The sequence below is a fragment of the Tasmannia lanceolata genome, unplaced genomic scaffold, assembly GCF_043159265.1.
Source record: "Tasmannia lanceolata isolate RefF3 unplaced genomic scaffold, GAP_Taslan_0.1 ptg000007l, whole genome shotgun sequence".
Taxonomy (NCBI): domain Eukaryota; kingdom Viridiplantae; phylum Streptophyta; class Magnoliopsida; order Canellales; family Winteraceae; genus Tasmannia; species Tasmannia lanceolata.
The window spans coordinates 10078594-10105678 of NW_027518684.1; the positions used below are offsets into that span (position 1 = coordinate 10078594).

The 27085-nt window shown below is 36.3% G+C and overlaps 1 protein-coding gene across 1 annotated transcript; it reads right to left on the minus strand.

Moving 5' to 3' along the window:
• Positions 1–1068: 1068 nt before the first annotated feature.
• Positions 1069–19963, minus strand: CTR1 (Protein kinase superfamily protein). The gene is made up of 16 exons (XM_077385108.1): positions 19264–19963; positions 16981–17279; positions 16714–16858; positions 16353–16456; positions 13608–13816; positions 11422–11805; positions 11273–11313; positions 9897–9965; positions 6248–6348; positions 6055–6139; positions 5768–5866; positions 3459–3527; positions 3230–3361; positions 2017–2111; positions 1724–1916; positions 1069–1471 (listed from the first exon to the last, which is right to left on the minus strand). Exons 1-15 carry the CDS (start codon positions 19837–19839, stop codon positions 1808–1810), a joined length of 2517 nt encoding a protein of 838 aa, XP_077241223.1. The 5' UTR covers positions 19840–19963; the 3' UTR covers positions 1069–1471; positions 1724–1807.
• Between the last annotated feature and the right edge of the window lie 7122 nt (positions 19964–27085).

Genomic DNA, 27085 nt, shown 5'->3' on the forward strand with positions numbered 1-27085 from the left:
ATAGCAACCACAACCAAGGCGGTCATGGCAGCAAGAATATATTGTCAAATGTTTTGTACGGCTTTTATAAATGAGAAAACGGTTTCTACACACTAGCTTAAAATACAATGAAGGGCATATTGTTTGGGTGATCCAAACCATTCATTTGATTGACCCTCACATAAATAGGGTGTCAATAATAAAATCAGCTCATAGGATCATCCCAACCCTACGATTTGTGGAGGTAAAATGGACGTGTATACACCTTCACAAATTTGTCAATTTTTTGCCTCCACGGTTCGAAGGGTTAGGATGATCCTATGGAGCTGATTTTTTGTGGACACCCTATCTATGTGAGGGCCAATCAAATGAATGGTTTGGATCACCCAAACAATGTGGGCCTCCACTGTATCTTAAGCTAGTGTGCAGATAACTTATCTACACATGTGTGTAGAAACCGTTTTCTCTGTGTAAATTATTATAAGAGAATATTAGCAATTTTTAACAACGTGATGAAGTATAAATTAGAAGGATATTTAAGTACTTATAAGATATATATCAATATTTACTCAATTTTGTAGGTATTAACATACAATCCATGATTTTTGTAACGGTATCCGAGCAATTTTCTAATTATGATAGGATCTGACAAGTATCCAGCTGAACATAGCCTTGCCACCGTTACAAATACTTGCCTGAGGAGTTTCTCAGAATGGGAGATTTTATATTTTTCTCTTATTTTTGGGTTTATGTCGGGAAAAAACTCTTAAGAATAGAATATTTAAAATTTTATTAAAAATATATAATTCAAGAAAAGATAAAATAAAAAATATCTTAAAATTATAGCGATCGTTTTGTGATATTTTTCACGGTAAATGATAAAAATGAAAATACGACGAGATACAGATTATATTGTTGTTTTACCAAATAACAATAAAGTAGTGATATTTTGAAGAAGTCTGGAGACATTTGTGACCATGTACAAGCAAGCATGGTGACTGGTGACTGGTGACTAAGAATTAAAATCAGACTTAACAATCCTCATCAACACAGGAAGGAGAATGCAACTAAAGACAGTGGGGCAACGACTTCAAAGAATGTAAATATCAATAAAACAAGACAAATCTCATAAAACAATGGTAGAAGAGAATATCCAAGGATCATTTTCAAAAAGGAAAAAAAGAAAAAGAAAAGAGCATCCAAAGATTGTGAGGAGAGCTTCTGGTTCTTGCACTTTTCCAATCACCCAACTCCCAATTTCTGGTGCACAAGCAATTGCACAGCCTGCAAAATTCACTGGTTCTCTATATGTGTTTCAGCTTTAATTACATGGTAATACATACACAGATAAATATATTTGCACATTTTTACTTGATGAAGGAAGGTATGAACTTTTGGAATAAGAATTCGGGTACACGATGGCAATTTTCCGGGTCCGTTCAAGCTCTCAGCAGTCACGATAGCAGCAGAAATGAGTATGATGGTAAAGGCCCTGCATTGATCGCATTGAAGTGAGATAAGGTGAATCTTGATTATGCTTCAAAATTAGCAGTGGATGCAATAACTAAAAGTAGAAGTTAAGTTAATATATGGCATGAAATGCCTAAGTCTAGTTGATTTTGTCACGTCTTTCCCAATTCCGACCTAAGAAAATATTGGTGGAATTGAACTAGGAAATTGGAAAGTCGGTTTACACGTAGAATCCCAGTTTCCGAGAATGAAAAGCCATGGATTAGAAAGGCACCTCATCATATCAAAGCAATGTGAGATCCAGCGAGCTGTTAGATATCACCAAAAGAATGACAGATGTATGCAGATGTTATGCCCTTCATGTAAGTTCTGGCATTTCTGATCGAAGTGGTTGAGGTATTGGAGGCTTGATCAATGGCTTCAAGGACTCCATGATACTGGAGAAGGAAGGTCGTTTCCAGGGCTCGCTGCAGTTTTAAGATTGTTTTATCAATGATCACAAAAGGCACGAATATGAATGGAGAACAGTATATGGAAGCTGATAAAGAGCTACGTATTTTGACATACTTTAACCAGCAAGCCTCAATTATAGAAGCCACTCGTGGATTCACATTGCTTGGAATGTCGAGCCTTCTGCACTTAAAACCAACAGCTGCCACCACCTGCATGAGAAGGCACTAGGATACATCAAACTAATAAAAGTAGTTCATGTTACAAGGTTGAGTTGTATTATTATATCCTAGAACACTTGTATTCCTCGGAGTTAGACTTTACTGCTAGCTTAAATATAGAATAGAAAAAGAAAAATAGGAAGGGGGAAAAGATAGAGAAAATAGACAACTCTCATTATAGCATAATGTAAAGACCTCAGCCATTAATCTAGCATGGTGCTAATCTAAGTCATCTGGCCCGTCTAATCACTCCCCATGAAACAATAATGGTTTATTTCTTTAAGAAAGCAATCAAATGTGTAACCATTCAAAAAAAATCAAATGTGTTAGACGTAGTATTTTTGTCTAATCACTCCCCATGAAACAATAATGGTTTATTTCTTTAAGAAAGCAATCAAATGTGTAACCATTCAAAAAAAAATCAAATGTGTTAGACGTAGTATTTTTGTCCAAAGTAGGGATTTTTTAATTTAGAGTTTTAGCTCTCTCTCTCTCTCTCTCTCTCTCTCTCTCTCTCTCTCTCTCTCTCTATATATATATATATATATATATATATATATATTTAGCTTTTAGATATTTTCTGCATCTTTTGGAATAAGAAAGAAATTAGTCTGGGTTTGCTACCTTTTTCCTGCTCGTGGTATTCCTTTGGAAAAGAAACACTAAAATTGCGAAGATCTATAGCAATTTCTGTAGGATTTTTGTGAGTTTGATCTATGGCTGTAATCAACCTAGATTAGATATATTTTCTGCCGTAATTTTCATTCCTGTAGATTGATCATCAATTGAAGGTTATTGCTGGCATTTTTGCAGTAATTTAGCTTCTAGTTGCTTTTAAATTTGAAGTATATTGTTGATAATTACAATCAAGAGCTACCCATCGACTACTACTTTATATTTATGTTATAAGTGGCATCCTAGATTAGTATCAGAACAATAAGAGTCAATATTGGATGTCAATTTCTACCAAGAGTTAGATTTCCTTCCCAAATGTTCCTACATGAGCATCAATTGTACATTTGTGCTATATCAATATAGAAGGTAATTTTGCATATAAACAAATATACCAAGGTAACTTCAACATCCATAAGAGAGAATATATTACAAACCTGAGCTGGATTTAAATTATTCCATGGTTGGTGCAATGTCACAAGCTCCCATAGTATAACACCAAAGCTGTAAATATCAGACTTCTCATTTGAAGGCTCATCACGAAGAACTTCCGGTGCCATCCACTCAGGCTAATGAAATTAAGGAAAAATTCATAAATTCATATTCTGTGAAGAAAATATTTTACAAATACTACAAAAATACAAGAAATTATTTGAGGATACTTACAGTTCCAGCTAATGACTTCGAGGAGAGAAATGTGTTCTCCTTAAAACGAGAGAGGCCAAAATCACAGACCTGAGATGGGTACAAATAAAAATGTTATGAAAATGAATCGGGGAATCAATTATTACAAATGAATAGCAATGAATGAATAGAAAACCTCATACCCATGGATTCATTGTTAAAGATGCAAGTTCAACATATTTAAGTATTATTTTCTACATTTGTTAAATTCATCTTTTTTATGTTTGCAATATGTCTCATGCAATGTGGGGCAGGGCATAGATCCCTAGGCAGTCTCACTGAGATGCTGCCGGCTAGGCAACCATCCGACACGGTGACACCTGAGGTGAAAATCACCATCTCTATATATTAAACTCATTTTCACCTTCCAAGTAGTAAAAAAACAAAAAAACAAGGAAGAGGAATTAGAAATCTCAATCCTTGCCCATCGAATTGTTAGAGCATGGTATATTTTAGTCAGGGGTGTTTTTTCAAAGGTAAAGCTGCTATGTTGTAGACTTATAGTAAGCCTAGGCAATCACCCAAGGTTCTAGCAACCAACTTGGAAATTAGGCAATTATCCAAATAATCATCAACCCTACAATTTCTAGAACACATTTTTTAAATTTCCAAACAAAAAAAGTGGAATTGCAGATTCTATAAACTGTTAGAGCATCTTTTATTTTCAGTTAAGGGTACTTTTGTCTTTACATCTCATGTACGCACACATTATTTTTAGATAGAAAGGTTCCTTTCTTCGAAATACCTTCTTCTCTCATTCTTTTAATTGAAATCCTTTCTTTCAGCACTTTCAACCTCATCTAGTTCTAAAACATCTAAATTTGACCTTCATTTGTCCTTGAAAATCTCTTTATTCTCTTCACGCCCTAGATGCTGCTTCTAATAAAGTGCTTGCCTCCACTATCTTTCATAAATATAATTTAAAAGAGTGGAGTAACAACAAAGTATTTACGATTCTCCTTTCTCCCCAAGGCAATAATTATGTTCTTTTGAAAATTCATTAGGGTCGTTCTCTCTCAGTAACAAGCAAAATGCGTAAACCAAAATTTTAAGTTTAATAGTGGTATACTATACTAGTATACTCAACTCAACAAAGCCTTAGTCCCAAACTAGTTGGGGTCGGCTAAATGAATCCTTTAGAAAAAATTCATGAAGAAGGTAAAAGGAATCTACCTAGCTCTAATCCTGGTTCTTTTTTTCTTCTTTTTTTTGAAAGTGGACAATTTTATTAAGTAATGGTTGGGAGTTGGGACAAGTTGTCCCCGCCAATATACAAAAGCGGATAAATCCAAGTATACCATAGACAGTAATCATAAATGTAGTCCCAATACAAATTTCAACCAGCCGTGCTAACTAGAATTGTGTTAACTATGGTCTCCTCCTTTAGCACCCCTGCTTTGGCAAATCTACCCGGCTCTGATCCTGGTTCTAGTTGGGTTCTTCTACGTGGTATACAATATTAGTATGTATTACATAAAGATATTTATATGAATTGCATGCAAAATGTGGTGCATGTATTATGAATAAATATTTATATGAATTACATGTTAAATTTGGTATATTCCAAATTATCAAAGATGCGTGACAGTGCATGTCACTAGGTGTTCGATGTTTTTAAACCATCATGGATAGTTGTTTTGTATGTGATGGTTTCTAAGTGTGTATCTGTGCTTATTCTAGCATTTTTTGGTAGGTAAGCTGGAATCAAACCTAAGCCACAACCATTGAGCTACAGGCCAACCCCTATCTAGAATTTATTGAAGTTTCATCTTTAAATTCTATCATTTGCATATGTTTCCTTGATTTTACAGGATTTCCACCGAAATTTCCAACCAAAACTAAAATACTACCGTTTCCGTGGCGACAGAAACTGAAACCGAAATTTTAAACCTTGGATAAACCATGGCTGTATGGTTTGGCATTTTACAAAATAGCTTCGACCACGCAGATTATTTAAGAGCAATGCTTGAATTATTCCACAAAAATAAGGGCTCTTGTAAAATATCCAACCATCAATTCATCATTAAGAAAGAATAGCCAAAATGACAGCAAATCGAACTGATAAGGCTGCAAATGGGGATTCTTTAATATGTGACACTAGGGACTCCGTCAGACCCTCGGGACTACTACTATAATCAGAACTATTCTAGATCTTTTTACCTTCTCAAATTTCAAAGCTTGCAGAAGCATATCATGTGGACAGAAAATACATTCCATACTCATGAAAATAAGCAAGTTCAGCAAAGCAATTATAGCCCATCCAGTAGGAAAAACGTTACTAAAGCTCTGACCTTTACGGTGTATTTTTTATCCACCAAAAGATTTGGAGACTTCAAATCGCGATGAACAATGGGAGGATTACTCCTATGAAGATAATTCATCCCCTTTGCCTGTATGAAGCAACTACAAGATCATAAACTAAAACCAATATGAAAATTCATAATTAGATATGGAAGAACTGGCTTGAGAACAACTACAATGCATAAGTAGAGGAAATTTTTCTGAAACAAAGTTATTTAACGGTGAGGGATCCAAGTATTCCTAAATATAAATAAGACGAGGTTATTTATGGACATACCACATCATAAGCCATACTTAGCCGACGCCTCTCATCCAAAGCTTCTCTCGCACCAGGTCTATGTAAAAGTCTATATAAGCTCCCTCTGAGGTTCCAGCCGACATAAAATCATTATGCGAAGTGTACTTCTTCCAAAGAAGAATCGGCTTATGAAAAGAATATGACAATGAAAAAAAGGTATCATTAAAAGAACCTTGATAAATATTCTGTGACAATGGACAGGTTTGGGGGCCGAGTAACTGCACCCATAAATAGAACAATGTTCGGATGCCGCAGGCGTTTCATCATTGAAACCTGATATGCAAAATAAACATAGTGAAACACAATTGGAAAATGAAACTAAGAAAACAACAAGTTTTTTCACTGTAATCATAACTTTTTAAAAAAATAGTGTTTCACCTACAAGGTACGGTAAAAGAGGGATATGGATGACAAATGGACATCTGAAAGAGAGTTCAAATGAAAAAACAAAGAAAATCGATGGCCAGAAAAAGGAGAATTGTAATAAACTTTTAGACATCGCTAATAGAAAGTTTCAGCAAGTTTATGCAAATTAACGCCAACTACTGTTTTTAGCCAAGATGACAATAACACCAACTCATCAAATGAACAATCAGCAAGCATTGACAGAAGGATCAAGGTAATAAATTTTTTTTTTTTAAATAGTTGTATATATCAATGTTACCTAGAACGCAATTCGTTCTGGTACGCGGTTCGGGAACAGGTACGGGGTACGATGGTGGCCTAATACGCAGTACGATAAGGGTAGGCTAAGTTGGTTCACTATTTGGGGTCGTTGGTTGGTTTGGAGTTCTAATTCAGATCACTCTGATATTCTCTCTAGTTTAACGTTATTCCAAGAGATGCTAAAGCATTGTTAGGCCTTATCTTAACTATGACGATCAAGCATATCAAGTGGTGGCTGCTGATTTTGGGAAAGTTAATCAAATTTGACAACTGTTTAAAAAAGAGATTACAACTTGTAGTGCCAATATCAGTTTTTGGGAAAGGCAATAACATTTGACAACTATTTAAAAAATATGTTAAAACTTGTAGAGCCAATATTAGTAGGTAGGGGCATGGTTTTAAATTTCGGCCGAAACGTTTCGTTTCAGCCGAAATATTTCGTTTCGGCCGAAATATTTCGGTTTCGGTGGAAACCGAAACGAAATTCACTGTGAGTCGGAAAGTACCAAACTTCGCCGAAACGTTTCGTTTCGGTAAAATTTCGGTGAAACGTTTCGGAAATTTCGGTGAAACGTTTCGGTGAAGTACAAAATTTCAGTGAAACGTTTCGGAAATTTCACAAGATTTCGTCCGAAATTTCGTACCGAAACCGAGATTTAAAACCTTGGGTAGGGGTGCAAGTTTGGCCATGTCAGCCCTGACCCGCCCTGAGCCCAAACAGGGTCTGGGCTGGATTTTCCAACCCTGAGGGCGGGTCAGGGTTGATTTTTTAGGCCCTGACTCAGGGTCGGGTTGGGTTCTGGGTTAATGCCTCAGGTCACCCTGACCCGGCCCGACCCTAGGTTTTCTATTATAGAATTGAACCATCTGTGCATGTTTCTTTTGCTAATGTTTTCTATTATCTTGGATTGATGTTTCTTTAGATTATTATTGTTAATTGTCTCTGCTGCCCATCATGTTGTTGAATTCATATTGCCTTATTTTATTCCCCTTCTCTGTTTATTTGTCATTTTGTTCTATATGATATGTGGTTGCTTTATTTGTGGCACTCTTAACAGGTATTTTCACTAGGGTCAATCAGGGCCAGCCCTGCCCAATCAGGGCCAATCAGGGCAGGCCAGGGCCGCGCTGAGCCCTGTAGGGCAAGCAATAGGTTGAGGTTTTTCAGCCCTGACTTAGGGTCAGGGCGGGTCAGGGCTAAGATAATGGGATCCAGGGTTGGGCTAGGGTTTTGAAAAACCCAACCCACCCCGACCCTGTTGCAGCCCTATTAGTAGGCTTGTGTTGTGGTCGGATTTTTTTATTCAAATTTTTAAGTGGCTGCATGCCTTCTAGGTTTCCCTTTTCCCTCCTCTCTTGTGCCATTTACAAGCTCTCTCTCTCTCTCTCTCTCTCTCTCTCTCTCTCTCTCTCTCTCTCTCTGCAAAAACAAGGAAGCAGGGAATGAGGTTTTACAATACTGTACATGGATTGTATTTGGACAGGCGATCTTCAGTAGAAGTTTCTATTGGAACATCATCTATTTCAGGTCAGTATCTTTACTTCTTTGTTTTTTTTTTGTTTTTTTTTTTTTGGCCAATGAGATGTGTAAGCCCAATGGTTCCCACCTTGGCATTCACATCTTCTTTTGATGATTCCAATACACAAGTGATTTTATATCACTAATGTGTTTGATTGTCTAAGTTGTAGATCATAATTGTGCTAAGACAAGATTGCTTGGATTAAGGCCAAGAAGCTCTCATTGGACCGCTTATGAAGGCCAAAGACATCGGAGATCCAAGACGAACGAAGACTTGAAGCATCAATTGAAGATCAAAGTCATTTTAGAATGTATAAGATCCAATCCAAATTTAGGTGTTTAAGAGGCATAAATAAAATAAATCTCACACACCCTAAAATGTTTAAGAGATTGTTCTTGTGGTGTTCCAACACTTTGGAACCCTCATAACAATCCCAACTTGGTGTAAAGTTGGAAGCCCAAAAACATGAATTGAAAATCTGCTTGACATAGGCTTCTCGGAACTTCGAGAAATGGTCCAGTAGCATTTTTCCAACTTCTGTTTCAATTCCCGGAACTCCAAGATAATTTCTCGAAACTCCGAGAAAATCTCTCGGAACTCCGAGAACACTATAACGGGAAGAAATTTGTGACCGTTGGGAACTTTGCCAGAATTACGACTATGCCCCTCAAACGGTCATATTTAGTTTTTCTATATATATGGGCATTCTCTACTTCCCAATTATCAATCCTAACACTCTAAAAACCTATTGGAAAATCCCAAGAGTGAATCAAGCTTGTTTATGCCTCTCATCCCCTAGAATTAGGATTTGGATCATAGGCTCAAATTTGTACATCTTATTCAAAGTTTGTAAACCCTTGTGAGGGATTTTTTGTTCTTTCTTTCTTTATCAAGAACATTGTATTCGGGGGAGTGTTCGGAGAAGCGGAGCCCACTCTCCGTGGTGAGGATTGCCACCAAGGTTAAAGGCATTCGGAATTGTAATCGGCACCGATCTTCGCCGAAGTTGGGAAGATCAAATAGTGAAGCCATCAACGGGTTTGGTTGGTTGAGTGGAGTAGGCCTCCGTTTGGAGAACCGAACCACTTTAAATCTCGGGTGCACTCTCTCTTATCTCTTGCTTTACATTTGCATTGCACTTAGGATTTAACTTGTGTGCTTAAATTTCATTCTTGATTTCTTAATCTTCAAAATTGGATTAGAAGTTTTCAAAATGTTAAAACTTGTTAGGAACCTAACTTTACCTCCTCATAAGTTGCCATTAGAGTAAGTACTCGGGCCTACCCTTGGAATTTCAAGATGTGATTAGATTAAAGCTGGGAATGAGAGTTGTTTTTTTTGTTCTCTCTCTCTCTCTCTCTCTCTCTCTCTCTCTCTCTCTCTCTCTCTCGGGTCGCCATTTTTTATGATCCGGGTCTCAAACGACCCATGTTTGGGGTCATGCGACCCCAAATCGCGGCTCGGAGGGTGGGAGGGCAATCTCGGTAACATTGGTATAGATGAGCTTATTGAGGATAAATACTCGACCATTACAATTGTATCAACTTACTCCATAATGTCAATGAGAAGTCCCAAAGCTTGAACAAAAAGACCACGAGCCAATTTGGTACAACAAGAAATTTCGTACAGCTATACCTCTCTCAAAAACTCCTTAAAGCGCTCTGCATGTAAGTCTTGTTCCATGAGAATCTTCACAGCAACTTCCTGTTAGTTAAATTTGTTGTATAGGTACAAAAGAACGAAGCATTAGTGTCAAATTTCCAGCAAGAAAATTATCAATACAGCTCAGCTAATAAGAAAAACTGTGATGGTTAATATAATGAAGATTACTTACAAATTAAACAATATGGTTGTTTCATTTCAAAAAAACTAAACAATATGGCTGTAATAACTTAAAATGAACTAATATGAAGCATAACGAATATCATTGAGACTTTGGAATAGATACTTTTGCAAAATGAGATTTTTTTTTACATTTCAAGAGAGAGAGAGAGAGAGAGATTTCAATGCAAGGGCAATATGTTCCAAAACATTTCATACTGTTCATACTTTCTGTTACTTTTTATGTTTTGAAAAGTTCATAATTTTCAAGTCAATTTGGCATTATGCTATGAAGGATGGAAAAACTAAGGTTAACTAAAAAATCTCTGAGGAAAGGTATTACGAAATACAAAAATAAATTAAACAAAAGGTCTACCACTGGATATTGCACCTTTGTTGGAGGAACCCGGTAACTTGAAAAATAAAAAAGTACAGAGTGGCTCACAGTACTTGTAAGTTGATGTGGCCGAAAACTCTTCTATTAGAGATGGGTTGTAAAGTTGAGAAATCGATAAAGATGCATTGTAATAACCAGGCAGCAACTCATATAGCAAGCAATTCATTATTTCACGAGGAAAACATAAAGTAGATTGTGAATTTATTCGAGAAAAGGTTTTCGAGTAAGCAGATCTCTAGTCCATATGTGAAGTTCGAGCATCAGTTGGAAGATATCTTTACCAAAGCATCACATGGGAGATATTTATAACCCAGCTTGAGGGGGTGTTGGAAGTTTATTTACTTTATTATGTTTGAGTGTGTGTACTATCAGGGGATAGATTAAATTTTAATATTTATTAGCTTATTTTGGTTAAATTTCTCTCTCACTCTCTCTATGTATATATTCAATTCAATTTAACCAGAAATACTTTTTATTATTGTTTTATTTAACAGGATCTACTAAGATTAATGTAAAAACAAATCAGGAATTGGTATCAGATAAAACATATAAACAATGTGCCCCTGTAAGTCACTTTTTAATAGTCACAAAACTTCTATAATAAAAAAAAAAAACTTCTATAATAGAATTCTAAGAAACCATTACAGCATCAATGAATAAATTCATCCAAAAACAGCAATTGCTTTTCTAAGAAACAGATACACACTTCATAATAAAAGACCTCTTTGACCAAAATATGGAGTAGTAAGTCAATAAAATTTTAATCTTGAACAATAAAGTATAAAATACTTACTGAACCATGCCAATCAGCACGATGGACAGTCCCAAAAGAACCTGAAACATACAAAAATTCATAACACCACATGAACAGGATCGTACATAAATAGTTACGACAGTTGACAGTGTTAATTGATGCCCTTCCTTGTAAAAAACTAAAAGTACCTGATCCTATTCGCTCCTTCAGAACAAGATCGCTCCATGGAATGTCCAAGTCATCCACATCAAGAGATGTTTTACTTTCAGATTTGGCTAAAATTGGAGGAATATCTCTGTGATCATGCCTCTGGATAAATATCGGTGGGATGGATTCCTCAACTAAACACTGTTGGGCCCCGCAATTCTGAGAAGCAGTGTGCCATTTTTGCATATGGGAATCTTCATCTAAGGGATTTCGTTGAGCAATTCTTTGATTATAGGGCTTGGGTGGCTGACCATGTTCATCGTTGTCACTTGAAAAAGGTATTAGGTTCTTCGCATCCATATACTTCCTATCAATATGTTTAGGGAAGGATGGATCTGTAGCATCTTCTTGACCAACAACAGTACCTGTCATAAAGAAATCATACAATTGCTGCACTGAAATCTTTTACAAGATATAGTTCATAAAAATACAAAATATTATTCAAAAAAAAAAAAAAAGATATCAACATTATTCATCAAAAAACTCATCCACACTGAAAATTAAATGAAATTATGAACCATGTAAACATCATGAAAGTTGTAACATTTGAACTGAATCAGCTCAAAATAACCAACCAAACATCTTGATAGGCAACCCCAAGGAGTTGGGTAGATTTCTAAGTTCAAGTGTCAAGGGTTAACAAAAGTAAGCTCCTGTTAAACAGGCAACTTTTCCACCTTCCTGCACACAGCTCGGGAATGAAAAGTGGTTCCGTACAAAGACTTTATAGGGAAAGTAGCCTGATATTGGTTTGAATTCAATTCGTGAGATCGGACGGTCGCTAGCTAGCGAGCGGCTCAAGTTAGCTACGGGGGCCCAAAAACACAAACTGAACTCCTTTCTTTCACTTTTTCACAGCATTTCTTTATAATTGCACTTGTTTCACTGGTTAGGAGCTGTATCACCAAATCCCTCCAAGATCTACTAGGAAATATTATTTAAAATAAAAATAGAAAATGAACTGAAGAGCATATCAACAGATCGAAAGCAAATTCATGAAATTAGGAATGTTTTCCAACTGAGCTAGAACACCTAATTTTTTACCATTTATATGTCATGGATCCATTGCACAACATCAAAAACAATCAAATGAATCCATGCATAGCTTATTGAATATGTATGTTTTTTGGTAATATTTGATGATGTTTGATGGTTTTTTACTCTAAATTTCTCATTTGTTTCCTTTTTTAACTTTTCATTTTTTTAGTGCAATCTTCGTTTCTGTATTCATTTTATGCGTTTACATTTTTTTTGAGGCAAGACCTATGACGTTGTGCATCAATTTGCATATTATTTTTCTGTTTTCATTTATTTTCGTATTTTACAGTTTTTTATATTTTCATCTTTATTTTGTGCTTTTATTTAATATATGGATGCAATGCTAATGATGCTAACTGCTTCCTGCTCCCATGTACCTCTTTCTGGTATTAAGGTAGATAATATACTAGTACATTGCTAGCTTATTATTTAAAATTTTGAATATTCATAATGTAATACTATTACATAAAGATTTTATTTTTTTTTAAATCTTTGTGTAATAGTATCTTTGATCATATGTAGATTGTAGTATTGCAGTACTTTGTCTAAGTGTACCTACTACTTTTCATTGTGTCAAATATGTAGTTGTGTATGTAGATTACATGCTTATGTTGTTCTTTCATTAGTCGTTCACTTGTTTCTATACTTTTAGTTCAAGTAGTACATAAGAAATGGATAGACAAGAAAACATAACACGATTGAATGGCTTGCTACTTCGCTAGTATGCTTTAAACATTATAAATCCCATTAAGAAATTCATAACAAAGATATTTATTAAAAATAAAAGTAAATGGGATCCGTGTTGAAAACATACTATTGGTGTTTTCTTCGACCTTGACCAAAATAAATAAATAAATCATATCAGCCGATACGTGCAGCCAATACATGTGATTTTGACTCAAGCCAATACACCTGCCAATACATATTTGCCATTCTTGCTCATTGCAACAGTTCGACACTTCAAGGAGTCTAATAGTAAAACAAAAATGACTGAAAGAAAAAATAATAATTACTCAGATGAAAAGAACATGAGCCCACCACAATATACGCATGCTATAAGTTTTTAACTAGTATTTGCCAGCCTGATTGCTACATAACTAGTATGAAAAAGATATCCTGAGGGAATCACCTGAAGAAGCATCATCAAACATGAGATTTAGAGATTGACAATCCGAGAAATAATTTTTGGCTAAAGACCTGAAGTCCTCAGCAATTTCAACTGATTTGAATCTCGGAAGACGCAAGGGTGAAGAAATTGAGATGGAAGTTGGACCATTAAGTAAGGAATCGGGCTCACATAAGAATCCTGGGTTCCCAATCAAATCAACTAAATATTCCCTGCCAAGAACCAAATGCATTTAGTGACTGGTAAATAAGGGAGTTCCAGCATTTCAACTTTATTAAACCCAAAAAGTTCATGGCAATGCAACATCAAGCATCAGTAAGGCAGTTTGTGACGACTGTAAAACTTGGCTCAAAACCAGAATGATTACCAAAAATGAGAAAAAGAAACATGATGATAACATATAGCCATAGAATGCAAGCACAATTCATTGTTCAGATTCTCATACTAGCAAACTTGTTGCATACTAATTATAATAAATCAGAGATAATAATAAAATGACTAATTATTTATTTTCCATCCAAATCATTAATTTAAATAGAAACTATTGTGATTAGTTATTCAACATCATAATATGAATCATTTCCTAACAAACTTGCCACATACTAATCATCCATTTCCCATCCAAACCTATATATATCGGATAAAAATCTAAAAATAATAATAATAAAAGGCACAAGTTCATATCAATTCTCAAATTCTCAAACATGAAATGACAAATATCAACTATCGAAAACAGATAAGTCGTCGTCGTTGTCTTCATTATCAGCATCTCCCTCATCGGTGTAAGTAATGTCCTGATGCACATTCATTGTGCTTGACTGAGCGCGCATACCGACATGAGTTCCCAAAGAAAGTGAAACAAAAGAGAAAGTATGAAGCAATGTTAATATGCATCTACATATTCATTTTTTAAAATTAAGTGCACATGTAGTCACTATAAACAAAAGAAAAGGATGGAAAATAAGCAAAGAATTTTAACCATCTGCTTCTAATCTCAGTCAAAGAAGGTGACATGCAATCCACACTTCTAATATCAGCCAAAGAATGTGACATGCAGATCCCACTTCCCACCTACTCCTTATCTTAGTGTAAAAAAGAAGAGAATTGTGACATTCGACAATCATTCTTCATAGCGTTTTTATGGTTTTTCCGTGCGGATAATAAAAAACAAAAAAGTCGAGAAGGATGTGTTCTGCAATCTTGACCCACGATACTCTTTTCTCCAAATCCCACATTTTGAGTGACAAAAAACATGCTTTTTTAGAGTGATGCGGAGTCTTTCGAGCGATACTAATTCTCTTATTTTTGCCCGTTTTGTTCGCTCAGAAAGATAGAGAATGAGAAGCTTCGCCAAACGAGGACAAAGTACGTATTCTGGCTTGTAGTCCCCACCTACTTCTAATCTCTGCCAAAGAAGCTGGGAACAAAACAAAGAATTCATCTACTTCAGGCGGTGAGTTGCTTCAGACAAAAGGCAACTTGTTCAGGTGGAAAGTGACAACAGTCACAAGTTCTCTTTCTTCTTCATTTTCGTCTTCTTCAACTTGTTGTTTTTACGATGGTTCGTAACATCTGCAAAATTTGTTCGACCTATTTGAACTGGTTCAAATGCTTCAAGCAAAACTGGTCCTTTCCCTATTTCTTTTTATTCTTATTCGTCTTCTCCTTCCTGCTAGTCCAAACTGGTTCAATTCGTTCAAACTCCTCTTTTTTTCCTTCCTTCTCACGATAGGGTTTTCAAGGACTTCTTCTAACAAGGTAGCAAAATGGGGTCATTTGAAAGAAAGTCCTTATTTTCCTTTATAAGGATAAATAGCATGAATCATATGAATCATACGCTTTACGATTTAATAGCATGACCTAATTAAAAACTACAAGATTTATAAAAAATTAGATTCGATCATGGGATTCAAATCAAGATTCATAAGATTTGATTTGAATCATAAGATTTGAATCATAAATCATAATATCTTCAAAACAATGCCTACATCTACCACATTTCAAAAAAAAATGCTTACATCTACCAGTGTTCATGCCATTTGAACTCCAAATTTTCTCACATTCAAGGCACCACAGCCAGTAACTGATGTTGGGATACTTGCACTCACTACATCTCCAGTCCCTATATCATCCCACAATTGCAACTTTGCAGCCTTATCTAACTCTTGTCGTCAACTGTATATTGGTCCAGCCTTCACTCGCCCACTCTCATTGTGAGGATGTTTCAGGTTGAAGGAACTTCTCGTAACAATCACCTTAATTATCATGAACTTATCGATGATACTTTCTAAATAATTAAATGTTCAGCAGGTGTTTCTTTTGCTTTGAACTTGAATTTTCATGCCTCTAAATTCAGAAGAGGAAAATACAACAAAGTTATTGAAAGCATAGGAATTGAATTTATTTTATTTGTGATGAAGCAGAAACGAATGTTATCTGTCCACTTCATATTTCTCTGCATCAGCATATAACAGTTATTGACCTAGTTACCTACTAGAGAGAGAGAATTTCTGTTACTCAAGGGCAATCAATAATCTTATGCACTGAACTGAGAGTTTTTTTTTTTCACTGAAAGAACCAAGAAAAGGATTATTAAATATTGCCAGATATGTAGTTAATGAAAGAAGACTGCAAACCTTTCAACAGAATTTATAGATTAAAATTTATTAAATCATAGTATCTTATAGATTAATAAAATTCATTAAATCATAGTATCGGTCTATCGACTGAAGAATCAACACCCCATACCTTTCGACACCAAACCGCACAAGGCAGGAAGAAGCATCATGTCTCCTACAATACTTGCAGCCCTTGGCAATTCGGCATGGCAAATGTATTGTGTCTGCTAACACCTGTGATATCCATAACACTTAGGTTAATCATGACAAAAGGAAGCTATTAATTCAAAAGGCGTGTTTGTGCCAAAAAATGCCACTTATAATAGGAAAAAGACAAATGTTAGTTGCACATTGATCCATTCTGCATGCACCATCAAACTGGTTCAATATGAAAACAGAAAAGAAAAAAAAAATACTGATAAGAGAAATTTCAAATATCAAGATAGTACAGGACACATATATTAAAAATAGCATGAAGTTCAGAACTATACTTTGAATAGCAGAGCACGATGCCTGCAGAGACCAACAGATAGGTTACCCATAGGAAGCACAACAGATCCTAAACAATCCTTGAGACTCCCACTGCAGTCCTTCCAGCGGGGGATTAAACCACCTTCTCCAGTAGAAGCTGCACCCCTTGTGATAGAAACGAAATATTGTTTAACAGAGACATCAAACGAAGAGATATTCTAGTCATGTAAACATGTTTGATTTTTATTTTTATTTTTTGACAGTGGAAACTTGTGTAGATTACTCACCCCATCCGATTGCAGACGAGTTTTGCAAGCTGATCAACTACCTCTTTTGTGTTTTCACAACTACATGAAAGGCTGAGTAGCATATTTTCTAGCTCCTTCAAACCAGGATCACAACGTTTATCAATCAAAATTACTTCCACCAAAGAATCGCGAGGATCAAGAACCTTCAGTGATTCAATTGATGGAACTCGCCCATTTTCTTGTAGATCAGTGCATATAGTCCATACATATGGATCCATTCCATGAATCAGGTAAAACCCATCTGGGACCTTGTCATAATAAGATAGGCAGCCATTTACCTGCCAGGAATGGAAATTGTATTGTCAAATATAGAAAGATAATCGAATGCTAGAAATAATATAATAAGTATAGAATGCAACAACTCCTCTGCCAGATATTTAACTGCCATTTCATAGGCATAAACAAAGGTTTTTTTCTTTCGTAAGCTGGGATTGAACCACGGAACTCAAGGTCAAAGAGAAAAGCCTTTACCATTGAGCTAGAGGCTCAAACCCGACATAAACAAAGGTGATAAGAGATTACTGGAAATTTTCAAAATAAAGATTTTTACTTCACAAAATAAAAAATTTCCTTGTTTTCTAGTAAAATTGCAACCCCACCCTGGAATTTTTTTCATAGAAAAAAATTTAGAAATTTTTTTCCAGATCCAAACAGTAAAATACCTACCAAGTTGAAGGGAAAGTTTTATAAGACAGCTGTGAGGCCAGCCATGTGTAGCGGAGATGCGAATGCTTAGATGAATGTGCGGCCACACAAGGTTAGATCGAATTAAAAATGATGACATCCGTAAAAAGGTAGGGGTGGAACCAATTGAGGAGAAGATGAGAGAGCACTGCTTAAGATGGTTTGGGCATATCCAACGTAGGCCTTTGGATATGCTCCAGTGAAAAGAAGTGACTCATGCCAAGTTGATGGAGTAAAAAGAGGTAGAGGCAGATCGAAAACAACTTGGATAGAAACAGTGATGAAAGACTTGAGGGCTAGGAACATAACAAAGAACATGACCTTGGACAGGAGAGAATGGAAGAAAATGATCCATGCAGACGAACCCAACTAGTGTCAGGATTAAACTTGGTCAATTTGAGCCGGGTAGATCCTTTCACCTTCTTCATGAAGATTTTCTAAAGGATTCATTAGCCGACCCCAACTAGTTTGGGACAAAGGCATAGTTGAGTTGACTTGAGTGAGTTTTCTTTGGATCCAAGCAACCCCTAAGAGTTCAAGCATAGAGCATGACATAGGTACAGGTACAGGTAGCTGGATGCACCAATCTCCAAACAATAGTCTGTGTTCAATTATGTTTATGTGCTTTCTATCAATCCTTCTCACATATTATCAACATGGTGAATAGATATCACCCAATAAAAATAGAAAGGAACCCTAGTGTACAGATTTAGCCATTAAACATTAGTTATCAACTGAATGAGGAATAGCCGCTTTCAGTCTACAAATCTTGGAGCTCAACAACAAAATTGATTGGCAATTGAAAAGAGTAGAGCATGGGATGGTGTCCTAGAACACCGGTATTCAATATGTGTTTGACATGATTTTTATCTTATGAATTGGAGAAAATGAAATGGCAATGCAGGTGAGATTCAACTATTGCTACAGATTGACATGTACGATTTTATAACCATAGTTGATTTTCAGGTCATTTTCAAAAACTGAAGAAAGCTTGTAGCGGTACTCAGAATAATTTTATGATATCATTGTATAAACCACTAAAAATCCAAAGAAGGGACATTATATTGAAGTCATAGTTACAAAATCTGCACAACCCCAACAAGTCACAAACCATATGAGCAAACCAATCACGAAAGACATTCTGAACCCTATGATAGCCTGGAAACTTGATCTAGGATTTGATGCCATCTAAGAGAAGAATAAGGTTTCTAAGTTTTGTGAGACTGTTTCAATTGCAAATACAACGTACAATCAAAACCAACAGCAATCATCAAAGGTGGAAACCAATCCATACCAATTAATTAAGAAATGATTAAATAAACCCTAATCCACCGACTAAAACAAAACACCAAACCCTAATTCCATCTACCAATATTAAAAAAAAAAAAAACCTATTTACCCAGAACAAACCCTAATTCACCAACTGAAACAAAACACCAAACCCTAATTCCACATACCAACATAAAAAATTAAAAAAAAAGCCAAATTACCCAGAACAAACCCTAATTAACCAACTGAAACAAAACACCAAACCCTAATTCCATCAACCAAACATTAAAAAAAAAGAAGCTAAATTACCCAAAACCGATGAGACATGGACTCCGCAGAAACAAGATTCGATCCAACAACAGAATCATCAGGACACAAGAAATTCGGATCATCAGCACAAGTAGCCTCGTTTGAAAGGCGAAGCGCCAAAGCAAGCTGCAACTGATAACTCTCCTCAGTCTGCTGAGCCCAACTTTTAGAAGAAGACGATCCCGCCCCCGCCTCAATCAGATTCAACCTACCAGCCTCCACTCCGGCGCCGGACTTAAACCCTTCCTCCGGCACCATCTTATAAAGGTCAGGATCATTCGCTAAAGATACTGTCGGTAAGTAATAATCGCCGGAAAGAGAGCTCTCGCCGAAGCTACTGCCGCTAGATTGGCGTTGTAATCCGGCCGACGGGAAGAGATTTCCGATCCGAGATCGGTGATCATCGGAGGGGATTGTCCAATCGAAAGGTCTTTCAGATTTTCCTTTGTTTTTTTCTGCGGAGAGAGTTTCGTAGAAGGGAAGGGAAGAAGGTGGGAATTTTGATTGATTGTGTTGGGGTTCTTCGGGGAATTGGCTGAGGAGGGAATAATTCGATCTCCTTCCCGGCATTTCCATAGGGAAGGATTAGGGTTTACAAAACCCTAGAAAGTTTCATTTTTTCTGATACTGTTTTGGTTTCGGAATGGTATCTGAGAGAGAGAGAGAGAGAGAGAGAGAGATTTCTTCGGGGTTTTTTCGCTGCTTTGGTTTCGGAATGTCTGAAATTCAGCTTTTTGGGGGCCCATGGCCGGTTTATGTCTGAGAAATGGGAAGTGATATATTTATTACCCCCTTTTCTTCCGCTGTCCACCCCCTAAAGACTTTAGTGTATTTATTAAGGGAGATGATTTTTTCGCCCCCTTGTAGGATAATGCGCCCCCTTTTATTTCCCCCATGCCCCATAGGCGGTTTATTTCTGAGGAATGGGAAGTGATATATTTATTACCCCCTTTTCTTCCGTGGTTCACCCCCTATAGATTATACTGTATTTATTAAGGGATATGATTTTTTCGCCCCCCTGTGGGATAATGCGCCCCACTGTTAAAATGAATTGTGGGCAGACTTGATACTTTAGCGCTTTTGGACGTCAAATCACGTGAACAGTTGGGCGCATTATCCTTCAAGGGGGCGAAAAAATCGTCGCCCTCGTTACAATTTTTTTTAGGGAAAAATACACTTAGAGCCCTGTGGTTTCAATTTATATAAGGTAGGCCCTCTCAGTTGACGGTTCGTCCATAGATTGAAGGGTTAGGATGATCCAATGGAGCTGATTTGTTGGACACACCCTATCTATGTCAGGGCCCATCATGTGGACGCTTTGGATCATCCAAACAATGTGGGCCCATACCCGAATCCAAACACTGCCAAAAACTCAATGGGCCCACATTGTTTGGATGATCCAAAGCGTTCTTTGATGGGCCCTGACATAGATAGGGTGTGCCTAAAAAATCAGCTATATTAGATCATCCTACCCTTCAATCTGTGGACGAACCGTCAACTGAGGGGGTCTACCTTACACAAATTGAAACCACAGGGCGTCTACTTGTAACTTTTTAAACATTAGTGGTTAAGTTGAATGTGTCAGAAACCACAGGGGGTCTAAGTGTATTTTTCCCTTCTTTTTATGCAACGCGGGAGTGGCCGGAAGAAGAGAAAGGGGGGAAATATATAATTCGTCCTAGGCATTTTGCATATGCCCTCTCTATTAATTAGTATCCAATGCTACTGATATTTCCACTACCATGTTTTTATAATACACACGAACTCGCTTCTCTTTTATAATTTAACTAGCTGTCAAAGGTGATTACAACTCAACTCAACTCATTTAAGCCTTTGTCCCAAACTAGTTAAATCTTAGAAAATTCTCATGAAGAAGATGGAAGGATCTACCCGGCTCAAATTGACTAAATCTACTCCTGATAGTTGGGTTTGTCTACATGGATCATTTTCTTCTATTCTATCCTATCCAATGTCATGGTCTATTATGTTCCTAGCCCTTAAGTCATCCCTCAATCACTGCTTTTACCCAAGTTGTTTTCAGTATGCCCCTACCTCTTTTTACTCCATCAACTTGGCATGAGTCACTTCTTCTCACTAAAGCATCCAAAGGCCTGCGTTGGATATATACAAACCATCTTACGCGGTGCTCTCTTATTTTCTCCTCAATTGGTGCCACCCCCACCTTTTTACAGATGCCTTCATTTTTAATTCGATCTAACCCTGTGTGGCAGCACATCCATTTTAGCATTCGCATCTTCGCTACACTCATCTTATGCACATGTTGCTTCTTGGTGGCTTAACATTCAGAGCCGTATAGCATGGCTAGCCTCACAGCTGTCTTTTAAAACTTTCCCTATAACTTTGTAGGTATTTTACGATCGCACAGAACTCTTGAACCATGCTTCCACTTCAACCAACCTGCTCTTATTCTGTGGTTAACATTCTCTTCAATCTCTCCTTCCTTATGTAAGGGTTGAACCAAGATAGCAAAAGATATCCCTCTTAGGTACCTCCTGTCCAATCATATTTACTACATCATTGCCCCGCCTCCTTACGTTACTAAAGTTGCACTCCATATATTATGTTTTAGTCCTCCTCATCCTTAAACTTTTGGATTCCAAAGTAGTTCTCCACAACTCTAACTAAGCTTTAACTCCTATCAAAGGTGATTACAATTTCAATTAATTATGGCCCTGTTTATTTTGGATTTTGAGAACCTATTTTGACTGCAAAAATGATTATTGGGCACAAAATTAAGTGTAATAATCAGTTTCGACTCGCAATCAATTCTCAAAATTCAAAACAAACAGGGCCTTAACATAAATTTATTTGGATAATTACATTTTATTCGAAGGCAACACTATAGTGGCAAAATCATTTTTTTCCAATTCTAACGTCAGAATTTTGCTTTGATTATACTTAACATGTATAGTATCCCCTATTAGATAATTACAATTAAATTTTAATATTATCTCTAGTTATTATTTTTCAAACAAAAGCAGTTAAAATTGCCAATAAAATTTTATAATTTTAATATTATTTATAATTATTATTTTTCAAATAAGTTAACTCAAGCAGTAAAAATTGCATATAAAATTTATAAAATCTGCCGGTAAACGTTATACAGGTGGTCTTCAGTCCATTGCTACATGTGGCATTGATAAAGATTGTATCAGCAGATTAATCATTTGTCAGCATTGGTTGCCTGAGATCAAAATCACCACTACAATATTTCTTAAAAATTTGTAGTTTTCGCTTTTACCGGCTGTCTATATTTATTTATCTTTACAGCCAGCTATGACCACCAGCAAAAGCAAAAATATATTTTTTTTAAGTAAAAGTTTCCGATAAAGACTTTTTATTGAAAAATAATATTAAGTATCAAAAAATGAGAATTACAAATTTTAGCAGCAATTTCAAGTAACCACCTTACAAATTGACATTTACCAGCAATCATAATTGATTGACAGTATATAAATTAGGTTTTTCCAACTATTACGTAAAACCATCAATAAATCATGATGTCTCCAAATAAATTACTATTGATTATTACAGTTTAGAATTTGTGGTGAGATGGTGTTTCCTTGCATGAGTCTCAATCCGGGTTTATCTTGACAAAAAAAACTCATTTTAAAATTAATGATGACTCTCTCTCTCTCTCTCTATCTCTCTCTCTGGCTAAGGATTGTTTGATTGTTGAGTATTTTTTACCATGGTCGCTTTCAACAAGCACAATAACAGCTGTGTTCGGTTGCACAAAAGCCTAGATGGCTCAGGGGTTTTGCTTGGCATTTGGGTGTCACGTCAATAAAACCCCTTGGTTGGTTGCCAATATAGCATTGACATCTCAAGAGACCGAGGGCTATCTACCGGCCGTTAATATCATTGCATGTCTGCTAATGTGTCAACCTTGTCCCCTATATCATTGCATGTCTGCTGATGTGTCAACCTTATCCCCTCCGTATGAAATCCAAGGCAACATCCAAAAAAAGGTGAATCTCTCTCTCTCTCTCTCTCTCTCTCTCCAGAAAAAGGTGGAATTTTGCTTGCATTTCCTCTCTTTGTATTGGGAATGACATCCCATACTACTACATTACGAGGTTGACAACCAAACACTACTAACTACAGTTCTATGAGGTATGTTCCAGGTAAATCGAAGGTTTGTTTCCTCCCGTAGATTGCTTACACCACTAATCTACGAGGTAAGTACTTCGACCAAATCCAATCATGGATCACGTCCCTCTTGCACGAGGGAAAGGGGTAAATTACCAACTTTGTAAGTCCGAGGACTGGTTGCATAAATAAATTACAATATTTAGATGGAAGTTAGGGTAATGATACCAGCACAACCATATTTTGATATTTGCACAAACCCAGTTGTCTTTTCTTCTCTAATTGGCTTGTGAGGGCTTTTTGGGAAATGTAATTACCTTTTGACAACTTTTTAAATACTAGAAGTTGTTTTGATAGTGACACTCCTCCCTCCCACTATCAAAAGATTCAAAACTAGTGTACGTACGGATGCCATTTCTCCCATGTTCAGTTAAAACCTCAATACCTCACCCACAGTGCCAAAAAGAAACTAGCCCATGTATTGTGTACTGGTATCTATGTATAACACCAAAATCGGTCCTTATTCATAAATAAAATTAGAGTGTTTGTGCGGAAAAAAAGTGCAGTCGGGATCAGCTCTTCGAATGACTTTTGTTGGAATGATCCTAACAGTTAGATTTGTGGAATTTTCTATACTGTCTTTTAAAATAAAATAAAATTAATGAGCTGTCCATTTTTGCACCAAATGTATTGAAGGGTTACGATCATACTTCGAGGAAGATGTTAAGATGTTTGGGACACCACTTATCTATAATAGACACCTGCAAATTCAATGGTTTATATCATCCAACGTACTTTTTGGGCAAGTTTGGCTAAGGATAAAATTGCTAAAAATCAGTAAACAAAATCCAGAAAACTAGTGTCTCCTGTGATAAGAAGTGGCTAAAAATCTAGAAACAAAAAACTCAACTCAAAATAGGATCGACCTTTTTCCTGATTTTTAGCAACTTCTCATCACGACGGACACTAGTTTTCTGAATTTTGTTTCACTAGTTTCTTGGATTCTGTTTCTTGATTTTTAGGAACTTCACCCTCGTCTCAACTGGAGAGACCAATTTATCATGGAAAAAAATCCTGGTGGCCAGACATGGTCTTTGTGTACGTATATTTATATTGAGAACCGATGCCAACCTCATGCCTCGCAGCGGGGATGGGGTTTTAGTCATTCAGCAATTAGAGTTCTTCACCGATTTCAATCGCTTGTCCAAATTTCTCTTCTAGCTGAGGTATATGCTTCAAGAGGGAATCCCCACAGTCAGGCATAATGGAAGTATCCGGTTAAAGCCAATTAAGCTGCTCACATGCTTCCATATGTGCCATTATCCAATCCTGTTATAGCTTCAAGCTGAAGCACTATTCATGCACTTCTGAGTAGCAAATCTCGTCATTTAAATTCTCAATAAATTATTGCAAGTTAATCTTATTTGCAAACGTCAAGGCCTATTTGAAAGATATTAAATCTATTATAACCATTATTTCCATATAAGATTATGTGAAAATAAACCATAGAAGTATCAAAAGAGACCTACTTAGCTAAAATTAAAGAGAAAAAAGATAAAGAGTAAGTTTAATAGAGGTGAATGATCTTTTATTTTATGAATAATACCTCTAAAAATCTCAATGGAGAAGGATTGATGCACCCATATCTGGAATTTGGATCTCTTTACTCCTTTTTTTTTTACATCTCACTCTATATACAAGTACAACTAGTTTAGGTAAACCCCCACCAGAAATAGACCTATCAAAATCTAATACAAGAAACCCTAAAAGAAAGTGAAAAATACACACTTGCAAAAGTTGCAAAGTGGTCGGTGGTCCAATCTCAAGAGACTCTTGAAAAATGCAACAATTCGTTCTTTAGAAGGAAAATAAAGGATTCAGTCAGTCGCGTATGATTGTTTGATGATTTAAACAATAGTAGAAAATTAAAAATCAAGGTAGTCCACTCTATCAGTCAATTCAGTCATAGTCTTCTAGAAACATAAACATTACTAACCAAGGAAAAAAATATATGAAATGTTTTGATATTGAACCCATATCGGTTTGAAGCAACATGTCACCACTCACCAATAATGCTTAGATAAAGAGTTGAATGTCAATATTCAAACAAGAGTTTCTTAACATCAGCTCCCTAATAATATGGACCCATATGGTCCGACAGATCCGAACGTTCCAAATGCTAATTAATTCATAGAATTTGTGCACAACAACTAGATCGAAACTATGTCTACTGGATTCATATCCTAAGGTGCTAAATTATTTTGGACTGTAAAATATATGTAGCCACAAAATCGGATGGAGCACCTTAGATCGGAAGGGAGTGCGCCGATATACGAAAATCTTTTCATATTATTGTTAATTTATGTCTATTCAAGAGGGTTATTTTCGTAACATTAAAACCCCTGCTCAAAACAACAAACAACCTTTCATTTTTATATTTTTATTTTTGTTGGTGATTACGCTCTCTTTCTGGAGTTTCTTCGTCTTCTCACTCCTAACTCTGAGCAATGCTTGTGTACAATGTAAGTAGGGCTTAGGAACCCTGATGGACGGTCCGATTTGAAATGGATTGTGACCCAAACCTGAAAAGTAGGATCCACTCCAAAAAAGACCCGACCAATAAGGGATCCGAACTGATTGTGACCAAGACATAGATGGATCCTATCTGAAGTTGATCGGTTGACCCATAGTAGATTGGGATTCAACTCATTGACATAAACTTTAGAATTTGAGATGTTACGCCTTGTGAAATAGAGCTGACTTGTCACCTCTTGTTTTGATATGTGCACCCTCTCAATTTTAAACTTCTCTTTTTGCTTTTGACAGCTTGTTAGGGGATTGTAACAGCCAATTATTGTGGTTTAAAAATAAAGACATGGGTGTCCAAACAAACAAGTGGGCTTGAATAATTAACGTTTAAACTAATCTTATAATCTTTTGAGATTGTAGTTTATATTCAATCACAGCAACTTTGGAAATAGAAGGGACCACGGGCGATGCCGGAAAGGGGAAAAATTCAAAGAATCTAATACAGGATGCTAATGATCCTTCTTACAAAGAACATTCCAAGTGGGATTACTTTTAAGAGTTTGAATATGGCAAAGAGAATAATGTGAACCAAGTTTTTATGTTGATGATACGTGGCAGGAGGAGTTGGTTTGAAAAGCAGCCAAACAGACCCCACCAGAACACCGGGTTGCTTTGAGTAGTGTTATAATATTTAGGGCATGTTTGGCTACCATGAATTTTCTTTCATGATAAGCTGGAGCCTCCAAGTTGTGAGAGATGGGTTAGGAACTTAGGTGGGTGAAGTGACTAAAATCAGGAAACAGAATACAGGAAACTAGCATCTCCAAGGGTGAGAAGGGGCTAAAAATGAGGAAACAAAAAACTATACTCAAAATCTGACTGTTTTTTTTTAATTTTTGCAACTTTTCATCACTGAAGACACTAGTTTCCCATTTTTTCTGGATTTTTAGCCACTTCACCCTTATCTCCAATTGGAGACACCCATTTATCATGAAAAAAATAATCATGGTAGCCAAATGTGCCCTAAATAATGCCTTCTCCATTGGCTTAAGCTTTTGGATCGAGTAATTGGTAGTTTCACATGGTATCATACCAAAGGTCAAGATCAAATAACGCCTTCTCCAACAGCTTAAGCTTTTGGGGTAATTGGTTGTTTCACAAGAAGTGATATATTTGCCTC

Bases quoted from the DNA above. Each gene is read 5' to 3' on its own strand.
- CTR1 (XM_077385108.1), bottom strand. From the start codon at position 19,839: ATGGAAATGCCGGGAAGGAGATCGAATTATTCCCTCCTCAGCCAATTC. The intron at 5,867-6,054 runs GTATGTCCATAA...TGCTTCATACAG, and splicing joins TAAGTATGGCTTATGATGTG to GCAAAGGGGATGAATTATCT. The intron at 1,917-2,016 runs GTATGTCAAAAT...TTAAAACTGCAG, and splicing joins ATTGAGGCTTGCTGGTTAAA to CGAGCCCTGGAAACGACCTT.